The sequence below is a fragment of the Pelophylax lessonae genome, assembly GCF_965119305.1.
Source record: "Pelophylax lessonae genome assembly, chromosome: 3".
Classification (NCBI taxonomy): domain Eukaryota; kingdom Metazoa; phylum Chordata; class Amphibia; order Anura; family Ranidae; genus Pelophylax; species Pelophylax lessonae.
In genome coordinates this window covers 228,728,296-228,740,718 of record NC_138770.1, presented here as the reverse complement: position 1 = coordinate 228,740,718, position 12,423 = coordinate 228,728,296, and the positions used below count along the sequence as shown (strand labels likewise).

At 40.1% G+C, this 12,423-nt stretch overlaps 1 protein-coding gene across 3 annotated transcripts in view; it reads right to left on the bottom strand.

Moving 5' to 3' along the window:
* Positions 1-12,423, bottom strand: part of XRN1 (5'-3' exoribonuclease 1) — a 223,576-nt gene that overhangs the window by 184,630 nt on the left and 26,523 nt on the right. For all 3 annotated transcript variants that reach the window (XM_082248988.1, XM_082248987.1, XM_082248989.1), the window contains exons 3-6: positions 10,660-10,757; positions 4,092-4,201; positions 3,892-4,002; positions 531-616 (exon numbers count right to left, since the gene is read on the bottom strand). In XM_082248988.1, coding sequence (XP_082105114.1) covers positions 531-616; positions 3,892-4,002; positions 4,092-4,201; positions 10,660-10,757 — 405 coding nt within the window. The remainder of the gene's footprint in view (positions 1-530; positions 617-3,891; positions 4,003-4,091; positions 4,202-10,659; positions 10,758-12,423) is intronic.

Sequence of the window (12,423 nt, the reverse complement as noted above, 5' to 3'; positions counted from 1 at the left end):
GATGACTGTCATTTACCGGTTGCTCTGTCACTCCAGATCTCACTGGAGCACTGGGCTGTGGAGGGGTAGGAGCAGCTGGCTCCGGCTCTCAGAGGCTCACTGAGGCTGAGCCAGCTGCTGGTCAAGGAATCTGGGTGGATCCTGACTGTAAAGTCGGGATCAATCCAGTGCCTGGCCCGGCTGAGTAACATCAGCCGACAGTGGACTTTAGCCTGCTGTCGGCTGAAAATGGGTCACGGGTGTGCAGAAAGAACTGCACTTCTGTGATCGATAGGAGAGGGGCCAAAATAGCTTTGGTCCTACTTCTCCTTTAAAGCACAAACCTAAAAATTGGTTAGGGACAGGTTTTTGAAATTGGTTAACTGATAGTTGAATAATCCAAATGTAATCTTATAGCAAATGTATCTCACACTTCTAATTTGTCTTGATATGCAGCAGAACTGTAATATTTTCACACCCAGAGAAAAGACAAAAAAAGTTTCCTATGGGAAAAGGTCCTATATGAAAAGTTAACATCAGTGATCATCTACCTTTTTTGATTCTTCTTCCCACCAAAGCGAACCTCTTCTCTTAGAAGAGAAAAGTGAACTTCATGGCTTGTTAAACCAAGCATTATCTGCAATAAGAACAGTATCTGAAAATTACTTGTTTCATCATTATTTAAATGTGTATTTTAACAGATAAGCATATTATACACTGCTTCATTGTGCCCTAGACAGACTTGGAAATCCAACTATTTACAAATTCTTAACCAGCAGTAAAACAGCTATAAAACAAGCCATCACTGACCTCTTTAGCTGCTTTTAACATAAAGCAATTATTCTCATAGAGCCTCAAAGATCACAACAAAGACTAAATTTGTGTTTCGGTCAGTTCAGCGGTGTGAACACATGCTGCAATGCATGGTTATAATACACTGCAGTGCTCGCTTTATTCTTTACTTTTAACTTCCATCAAATGCTATGCACTGCAACGCGCTGTGACGTGTTAAATCGCACTATATAGAAATAGGACATGTCCTATATTTTTCAGCGGACGCCAACATGGAACTGTACTCACCCCCCCTCCAGCAATGCAATATACACAGGCTCCCTCTCTGGGGCCAACATCTTCAGCTGGGTTTCTTCCAGGTTAGGGATCTTTAGCAATCCTGACTGCACACACGCAAGGAAGTTCGTTCATCCCAGAAGCTGTTGAAACTGTACACTGAGCTGCTCATGAGCATAGATTGTGAACAGGCATGTAAGAATCTTTTACTGCAGAAAAGATGTAGTATGTCTCTTCTGTCAAAAAACCTGTCGGTTTACAAATCTGAAGTTTTATGTAAAACTCCTCTTGGAGTCATAGGTCATAAAAGGCAAATTGCCTTGTTTTTACATTGGACAATGCTGCCCAACAGGGCTGATGTGAGCAACCCCCTAGAAATACTTGCTGGTGATTTACATTAGATGGCTGGCAGGCTGCAAAGATTCTGTTCTCAAAAAAAAAAATTCCAAAGCCTGTATTGTGAACGCTAACAGCCCGTTCACACTGTAATGTGGTGGGTAAAAACCTGTGTTCCGTGCACGTTTCCCGAACTGCGTTCAAAACACACTGCAGATGCGATCTGTAGCAGGTGTCAATATTAGGTTAATGACACCCCAAACACTGGTCGCAAATGCAGTGCATTTTTCTGCATAGGATTGCATGGTACAGAAGAGCCATGCAACCCCATCGCAGTGAGTTTCCAAAATATTGCATGCGCTACTTTTGAGCCTGCATGCAGTATTCTCGGTGGCCCCCCGGGGGCTCTTGCTGACTGTTTTGGTAAGCGAGTCACGTGACTGGAAAGGACCTACAACTGCCTGAAGTCAATGGCTGAAGCAGGGAATCTGCATGAAGAAGGAGAGTAGTGTGGGGCCCCCGAGAGTCCCTGTGGCCCCCATCAAAACTTCTATGAGATACATAGTGTGTGGGAGGATCCTCGCTTTCAGTGCTTTGGGGATAATTTGACATCCATCCTTGACCTTTTCGATCTATTGGGAACCTTGAGGAGTTTTAGAGGCCCAACCATCCTGATGGCCAGATCAAAGGCCCTGGCTGGGTAGTAACCACAAGTAGGTTTGACCCTCGGTAATAGGGGGTCAATACTTTTCGGTAAGCAATAGCATGCAATTTATCAGGTGGAGGTTGCACTTGTTGTGGCGATCCGATATTGTTACACTGGGGAATCATTTTTCTACTTTTTGTTCACAGGTGTTTTTGTCACTTATTTTCACCCACAAGGACTGATTACTATTTTTGATTTGGGCCTATCATATATTGGGATTATTGTTTGAATGCTTGCACCACTTTTTTGAATGATATTCATTTTCTTGAACGTTACACTGTTTATATGTGTATTTAGCGCAGCTCCTTTACACCTTTATCTTTTTTACTGTGTATATCTCCCAGCTGAGTTGCTGCTTTGGATGACTATAGGTCACACTTTATTTTATTATATTATATTTTCTACTTAGCGCAGATTTTTTCTCTTTTTCACTACTTTTGGTGCAGTGTGATATGACTTCAGGCCATTCAAAATGAACGGGCTGAAAATGTACTGTACAGAAACTGTATGTAAATTGCACATGAATGAACAGCACATTCCATGTGCGATTCCCCATCTGAACTGGCCCTGAAAACTAAGTTCTTCACAGTGTCTACAGATACAGAGATGAATGATGGCTTGTTTTAAAGTTCTTTTACGGTTTGCCTAGAATGCGTAAATACTTACCGTGCATGATCTAGCACAGGTCTACTTTAAAATGGTTACTTGTCAAGCATTGTACAACATGAAAATTGTAGTAACTGTTCTCATCTGACTGATAACTGTATTTAATAAAACAAGTAACAAGTGGTTGATAACACAGCAGGAGAGAGGAATAAAATGGAACTTCACTCTCTCAATCGACGTGACTATTTTTATCCATATGCTGCTAGCATTAATAAACAGATAGCAAAAGTATATAAAATGTCCTTGTTTAAACTTTTTTTTTTTTTTACATTTCTTTAGTTACTTCCTGGTTTCTTGGCCTAGGCATGATATGTCATACATCCTAGGAATCTTTAGGAGGGGGAGGGTTTTTTTTTAGCTAAGTACATCCTAAGGGCAGATGGAATCCAGGAAATCAATGCTACATGAATCATGTGCCCTTACTCAAGGTGGCCATGGCCAGAAAAGCTATGGTGATGGTTTTTCAAAGTGATTGCTCAGCAAAAATAAACATGGGGACATGGATGGATGGGGGCGTTTGCTTTGAATATTAAAAAATGAACTACATAGCGTTTTTGGTTTGTGGTGCTCAGATGCAGTGTAGTTCAGATGGGGACAGAAAAGCTCTATGACACACCCAGTTCCTGGCAACGAATAAACGCAGTTCCTATAGAAAACTTCCCCTAAGGGAATTATTATAGCACTTCCCCTAGATCAGTGATGGTGAGCCTTGGCACCCCAGATGTTTTCGAACTACATTTCCCATGATGCTCAACTACACTGCAGAGTGCATGAGCATCATGGGAAATGTAGTTCCAAAACATCTGGGGTGCCAAGGTTCACCATCACTGCCCTAGTTGGTAGTACCACCTTCTGAGTCTATGGTAAGTAAGTATTATTATTTATGGCTATTATTGGTTAAGCTTTTAGCTAGTGATTTAACATCAAAGGGCATGCTCACTATTTGTACACACAAACACACACACATAAAAACAGAAAAAAAAGAAGAAAGAAACCTTTATAGTTTCCCTTTTAAATTATAAAAACTTTTAAAACATTTGGTAGCTATGCTGCTTTTTATATTAAACTGTCAGGCTACTGCATTTTCTAGTATTTTGTCAAAAAAACAATATCAACTGGCAATAAAATACACATACCAAATCTGCATCTAATCCATAAAGGCAATGCCTTGTATTTGGATCGTGATCTGGTTTAGTTTTCTCAGACCGTATAAACTCCATAATTTTATGTTCTCCTTCTCCTGGAGTCTGTAAACAGCATTATAGAGAAAAGTCAGGAATCTGCCTTAATATTTATAAGCGTAACACAACAAGTAAATGAAACACAGCACACTGACCTCATGACCAGACAAGTAGACAGTTACACCGTGCCATGTCTTGTCTGTGGAAATCTTCATATTTACAAAATACTTCAGATGCTCATGTAAGCGAGCCATAAATTCAGTTCCTAAAATGAGTGATTAAAATTGTAGAAAATTCCTATTTAATGATTTTAGAAACAAAAAGTAGGAAATTACTTCCTTCTGAATACAGAAGTGTTTATACCGGATGAAAGCACAGACTTTTTTAAAGCAGAATTCTTTAAAAAAAAAAAAAACTTTTTCCCATGTCCTTGTTGCGGATCTCCTACCTTCACCGAGTATGCCATCCATCTTTTTTTTTTTTGCTCAGTAGTTGCTCTGTAAAAGCCTGATGATTTTCAAATAAAACCATTACTGCCCAGTGATTTCCTGCTTGCAAAACTGGTGGCTATTATTGCTCCTATTACCCCAGCTACCGGTCTTGGTGCAGCCCATTTGTAGTTCTATCTACAACAAGCAGGGATGTACTTCCATCCCTGCTTGCTGTAGTGGGCATATGGGACACAGAGACCCCCAGTCTGTACTGCCCATTGGAGGTGGCATCCTCCTCCTCTGCTCTCTGTAAGCACTCCTCTTGCCAAAGCAGTATCACCACCCCCAGCCAACCCCAACACCCCCCATTTGTCACTGCAACACGGAAAACACGTGAGGAATTCCAGCCGGATCACACAGAGAGCGAGGATCTCCCGCTGTGACACAGCTGGTCTATGAAACACTGGCCGCTCTCAAACAAAGTCCCCCCTCCTGGACCAGCTCCTATAATAGACAGCACACTGGCACAATGCTGGTCCAGGAGGCGGGACTCTGTTTGAGAGCGGCCTACGTTTCATATGCCAGCTGTGTCACACCAGGAGATCCCCACTCTGTGTGATCCAGCCAGAAATCCTCCTGATTCCTCCCTGTGATTCCTGCTGCATTGATGGGCACTGAAATGCTGCACTTATGGCCACCGATGAGCACTAATGAGGCTGCGCTGATGGGCACTAATGAGGCTGCACTGATGGGCTGATGGGGCTACACTAATGGGCAATGATATGCTGCACTGATGAGGCTGCACTGATAAGCAGTGGACACCGTCCACTGCTCTACTTACAAATATCTACAGAAGGGGTTTCCACCATACCTGCAAAGTTTCATTGTTTTAGGTCGTATTTTTAGTTCGATGTGTATTATTTGTGATGTTCCGTATAGCAGAGACAAGAATTGTGGTAATATTGAAGGTTATTGAGATTTTCATACATTAGAGGGTTCTACTTTCATTGTTATTGATTAGTAGGTTAGAGCTGCACTTTTTTTGTTTTTCCTTATGCTGATGTAAAGCAGCATGTCCCGGTTCTTTCTGTGGTCTGGCTAGGGATGTGCTCACATACACCTTACAAGTGCTGAATACAGTTAGCAAGATATCAAAGCTGCAGGAGGAGGAATATTTCTAATACTGAAATGCAGCATAATATAGTGGGTAAAATATATAATTATGTGCACGTCTACAGTTCAATAATGATTAAATAAAACATGTAAAGGCAATATGTTTATCTCCTATTGTGGCTGTAGGGGGAGAGATGGCATGGGAAGGTAGCAGCCACAGCCAGTAACAAAGCCTAGAGGAGGGAGAATTCAATATTTAATTAATGTAGACTACATAGAATGCATGCTTTACATTTCTAAAATTGTCATCTGTCTGTGTGTTCAGCTGTGTGGCTGAGAATGACGGGTTGTGATTTATGTTGAAGTGGGTGAGTTCATATTCAATATGTATAGGCCTTGTGTACCCAACCACATTCACTGCAGTTCCCAAAGGTTCATGGGAATGTAGTAACTTTCCCTGCAGAGAGAGAGAGAGAGAGAGGAGAGGATATGATTTAATCCCTGCTGTAACACCTCCTCCTTGGCAGAGCAGAAGCTTTAATCTTTTGCATTAGAGTGCTGATTTCCTGAAAATGCAGTTAGACTTTGCTCTTCAATGGTAAGGAATTTCACAAATGTAAGAACTAAAAAGCAAACAATTGTTTGAAAACAAACGATCATTAGAATAATGGATAGGGTTTTTAAGGTGCAAAAGACACACGAAAATTATAAAATATATAATTTAAAAAAAAAAAAACATATAGTTCTAAAAAAGGAATCTCTGCACGTAAAACAAGCAATTAGTCCACTACCTATGATCTGAAGCATGTCAGCACCTTCCCTACTAGGTCTTAATATCTGTGAAAGAATTGTGTTGGTAATGAGTTTACTAATTATGTGTTTATTCTTATTAGCATATAAGAGCAATATCCGGAATCTCCTGAATAAGCTATATCAATATAGAGAAACGTGTAGAGAAATTCTGGTCTAATTGCTTGTTTTACATGCAGAGATTATTTTTTTATAACTATATGTATGTTTTTAATACTGTAGGCATGTTTTTTTACTGTCACTGTACGTGTAAAAGCATTTTGAGGTCTTTAAACACACTTTTAAAACAAAAGAAACTCATTTAAACACATAAAAGATACTAAGAGACAGAGCAAGAGCTATGGAAAACACAAAAATATTTCATTTTTAATGATTTATATAGTAAAATAACATTACAGAAAAAACTGCAATATACCGGGACCACAAAAACTGAACCGCGATGGAGCGGGGGTTTACTGTATTTTATAATTTTTGTGTGTATCTTTTGCACCTTAAAAACCCTATCCATTATTCTAACGATTGTTTGTTTTCAAACAATTGTTTGCTTTTTTGATTAAATCGGGGTGTGGTGCAATAAACTGTCCTATCGATACATTCATCCATATCTATCGTTTAATAAATATAATAACTGATGGCAGCGAGATCAGTTATCATGAGGCATTGGAAATCAAACTATGTCCCCAATGTAAACGAAGTCACAAGACTAGTGGAAGAAGTATATGGGTATGAGAGAATTTTAGCTTACAGGGATGGCTACCTCAAAAAATTCTAATCTAATCGGAAACTGTGGCGATCACTGAATGTATAACCTAGTATACAATACTCTGATTATTGCTCCCCCATTTGACATTTATGAATGTACAAAATGTTTTCTCTGCCTATTTCAGGATGACTGTTTGCGATTGTTGTAGTCTGATGAGATCTTTTATAACATTACTTGTACTATCTGAACTTTTTGTTACCATAATATACGATTTATATATGTGAAAATGTTGATGCAGTCCAGTTCTGTCACTTTTATACTTGACACTATAGGTTTCTTTTTTCCTTTGTATCGTTATAAAAATCATTTCAATAAATAAATGTAATAACTGTTTAGTGTTTTGCATAGGGTGGTGTACTAATGGGGGATTTTTCCTATCCCGGAGTTCTGCTTTAAACAATGTAGCAATACCCCAATTCCCTATTTTACATTACTTGTGCCAGTACTGACAATAGCAAATAGAAAGCGCTTAATCAAATGGTTCATGGAGACCTCCCTACATGCTAGCAAAAGTTTGTCTCGTATCCAAACATATCCAACACCAATCATCTAAGTGGTAAATTATATATACTTACATGTAAGGGTTACCCTATATACTAGGCACAAGTATGTGTGCCACACAATATACATGAATGTCTATACTTTCGATAAATTTACAATAATGACCATTACATGTATAGAACATAGAAGTCCTTTGACTACCTGGCCCATATTGTAATTGTAATTACAGAACCGGACTGTCTCCTAGTGTCGGAATGACGGCTCCCTGCGTGTGCACAGGAATGAGGTCATCCTGCACTAGCCATAGAAGAGGCATGTGATGGCAGTTCCTTTACAGTAATCATCAAATCATCCAGGTGCCAGGGGAGGCACCATAATGCACTGAGGAGGGTGTGGTGTAAATTGGATCGAGCAGAGGAGAATTGATGGTGTTATTTAGATTTTTGGGAGGAATGTGTAACAAGTGAATTATGACCCATTTATGTGGTCTTGCAAGGAGGTGAGCAGGTTTTTCACCCCAATGGTGGAGGCACATATGGCAAATAAGGAAGACTGAAGATTTTGAATCACGTTACACAGTGGTGTTTTCTTATATCACAGCAACCGAAGAACAATGTCACATGCTATTGATTTCTGCTTATTGTATTTTGTTGATCTACACTATACAGGGAGTGCAGAATTATTAGGCAAATGAGTATTTTTGAGGATTAATTTTATTATTGAACAACAACCATGTTCTCAATGAACCCAAAAAACTCATTAATATCAAAGCTGACTATTTTTGGAAGTAGTTTTTAGTTTTAGCTATTTTATGGGGATATCTGTGTGTGCAGGTGACTATTACTGTGCATAATTATTAGGCAACTTAACAAAAATCAAATATACAGTATACCCATTTCAATTATTTATTTTTACCAGTGAAACCAATATAACATCTCAACATTCACAAATATACATTTCTGACATTCAAAAACAAAACAAAAACAAATCAGTGACCAATATAGCCACCTTTCTTTGCAAGGACACTCAAAAGCCTGCCATCCATGGATTCTGTCAGTGTTTTGATCTGTTCACCATCAACATTGCGTGCAGCAGCAACCACAGCCTCCCAGACATTGTTCAGAGAGGTGTACTGTTTTCCCTCCTTGTAAATCTGACATTTGATGATGGACCACAGGTTCTCAATGGGGTTCAGATCAGGTGAACAAGGAGGCCATGTCATTATCTTTTCTTCTTTTATACCCTTTCTTGTCAGCCACGCTGTGGAGTACTTGGACGCGTGTGATGGAGCATTGTCCTGCATGAAAATCATGTTTTTCTTGAAGGATGCAGACTTCTTCCTGTACCACTGCTTGAAGAAGGTGTCTTCCAGAAAGTGGCAGTAGGACTGGGAGTTGAGCTTGACTCCAGCCTCAACCCAAAAAGGCCTCACAAGCTCATCTTTGATGATACCAGCCCAAACCAGTACTCCACCTCCACCTTGCTGGCATCTGAGTTGGACTGGAGCTCTCTGCCCTTTACCAATCCAGCCACGGGCCCATCCATCTGGCCCATCAAGACTCGCTCTCATTTCATCAGTCCATAAAACCTTTGAAAAATCAGTCTTGAGATATTTCTTGGCCCAGTCTTGACGTTTCAGCTTGTGTGTCTTGTTCAGTGGTGGTCGTCTTTCAGCCTTTCTTACCTTGGCCATGTCTCTGAGTATTGCACACCTTGTGCTTTTGGGCACTCCAGTGATGTTGCAGCTCTGAAATATGGCCAAACTGGTGGCAAGTGGCATCTTGGCAGCTGCACGCTTGACTTTTCTCAGTTCATGGGCTGTTATTTTGCGCCTTGGTTTTTCCACACGCTTCTTGCGACCCTGTTGACTATTTTGAATGAAATGCTTGATTGTTCGATGATCACGCTTCAGAAGCTTTGCAATTTTAAGAGTGCTGCATCCCTCTGCAAGATATCTCACTATTTTTGACTTTTCTGAGCCTGTCAAGTCCTTCTTTTGACCCATTTTGCCCAAGGAAAGGAAGTTGCCTAATAATTATGCACACCTGATATAGGGTGTTGATGTCATTAGACCACACCCCTTCTCATTACAGAGATGCACATCACCTAATATGCTTAATTGGTAGTAGGCTTTCGAGCCTATACAGCTTGGAGTAAGACAACATGCATAAAGAGGATGATGTGGTCAAAATACTCATTTGCCTAATAATTCTGCACTCCCTGTATTTGTATGGTAATTTTATTTGGGGAAGGTGTTGTGGAATCACCTATTAAAGCGGAACTTCACTCTCTCAATCAACATGGACTATTTTTAATCCTCATGCTGATAGCATTAGTAAATAGATAGGAAAGTGTATCATATTTACTTGTTTTAAACTTTATTTTTTTTGACATTTTAGTTGCTTCCTGGTTCCCATGCCTAGGCAAATTATGTCATTCATCCCAGGAGTCTTCAGGAGAGGATGGAGGATTCTCAGCTTAGCCTATACCTAAACTATGGGCAGATGGATTCCAGGAAGTAAATGATACATGAATCATCTGCCCTAACTCAAGATGGCCATGATCAGAAATGCTAGGGGGTGTTTTTCAAAATAATTTCTCAGCAAAATAAAGCATGGGGACGTGGATGGAGGGGGGAGATTGCTTTGAATAATACAAATTAATGAAATAGCATTTTTTGTTTGTGATGATCAGAAGCAGTGCAGTTCCACTTTAAGTGTTTGAGTGGCAACAAAAATTATTATATATATTTAATATATTTGAGTTTTATAATTATAGTTTCCTAATTGTGGTTGTGCTGATTGCACTTTTAATTTCCTCTAAGTTATGCCAAAGTGAGAGCCTCAGGGTTAGGAAAGCTCATGCATTACCTATGCACCTTACACTGTCTATGGAAACACGTTGGTTCTGAGGTTTGAGTGTCCACAACGCTGAAGGCACTCTGCCACAATTAGCATGCATCAAACTTTCTGAAATCAGCACCTTCCCGAGCAGTGGGGGTAGGAAAAGGCAGTACAATGTATTGGAATACACAACCTATACTTTGCAGGTTTATTTCCTAGAGGCTGTCTAGAGGCTGATTGTAGACCAGTGTAATGTTCTTACCAGGAGTAATACAATTGGAGTCAAACCTTGCTTCGGTTGGCAAAACTTCCCCTTTTTCTACTGCCTTCTTTATTTTTTCTTCTGCCTCTTTTGCTGATCTAAGTGGCAAAAAAAGGAGTAGGTAAATAATAAACATACCATGCAGCTCAAGAATATGTGGGGAAAAAAAAAAACGAAATTTGCACATAACAAGGCTAGTAAAATGGTCATCACCTCCTCTATACTGTGTGTCAAACTTTCATTGAAAATAAGAGAATAAAGAAGTGCATGCGCCGCGCGCTTCCAGCACAGTTACCGCCCCCTAACTGAAAGCTCCCGATCAAAACGAGTTTTCGGACCACATGACTGCTGGGGCAGCCAATCATGGCGGTCACATGATCTTAAGCCATGCCTGCCTCGCGGCTTCTAAAATTCTTAAAGCGCCAGGATCAGCCAGCGCTAAGAGGTTAAAGGATAAGTTTACCTTTTGGAAAAACATATTTAATGCACACATTATACAGGAAAAAAAATTGCATTTATTATTTTTTCCCCAAGGAGCCTGGAAAGAATTGCACTTGTGATCAGTGGATCAGGGATGCAATGCCAGACTCCTGCAGACAAGCCCTGCAGCTTTCAACCTCCATACGGCTGATTGTTTACAAACTGCAGGGTTTATGAATGAACTATGAGTGTGCTCATCAGTGACCACACAGTCCATTCAGAGCTACTAACCATCAGCGGGAGAGGGGGGGGGGGGGGAGACAGGGAGAGAAGCTGCAGCTGCTGAAAAATGTTACATCTTCCACTCTAAATACGGTTGGAAGATGCAACATGTTCCATAAGGTGAACATATCCTTTGAGCAGTTACAGCAACAGTTGTGTTCCTTTTGGGATGAAGGTTTTACATAAATAAATGCTGAACATTGTAAGCCCTGTCAATGGTAAATGGTCTGGCTAAACCTTCTAACAGCTACATCTGCAGGACAGCTTGGTCTGTTTAAAAATAACAGACTTACTGGCAGGATCACCAGGTGAAAAATAAAAAAGAAAGCTTAAAAAAGAAAACGAATGCAGCCATCACATCTACAAACTGGTAAGCAGCAATATAATAAATGGTTGCTTTTGGGTTTAATACCACTTTAATAGCTGAAGCAACTACATAACATGTGGAAGCACAAACGTGAAATGATCAATTTTGCTATTTGTATTTATTAGCTGCCTCGTTCAAATGTACCTGTATAGCATCAACTGCATGTAAGGAGAAACATTCAAACTTTAGATGAGCCAATGAAGGAACTATAGACAACTATCCATGGTTATGTTTCGTTGTGTACAGAATGTTCACACAGGAAAAATCAATGCAGCATGGAGTACAATGCATACATCAGGAAACCAAAAATATGCATGCCATGTACAACATTTAAATAGACTGAACATTAGATATAAGTTGATGCTATGAAAAAAGTGTCTTAAAAAAAGCTCACTATACACATTACACCTCTGATTGTAAAATCTCCTTTCAATTTAGCAACAATTATCTATTGCAGAGGTCTTCAAACTTTTTAAACAAAGGGCCAGTTTACTGTCCTTCAGACTTTAGGGAGTCGGACTGTGGTCAATGGGAGTAGAAAAAGTACACAGCGCCATCACTGGTGTCAGTGGGAGGAATAGTGTCCCATCACTGGTGTCAGTGGGAGGAATAGTGTCCCATCACTGGTGTCAGTGGCAGGAATAGTGCCCCATCATTGGTGTCACTGGGAGGAATAGTGTCCCATCACTGGTGTC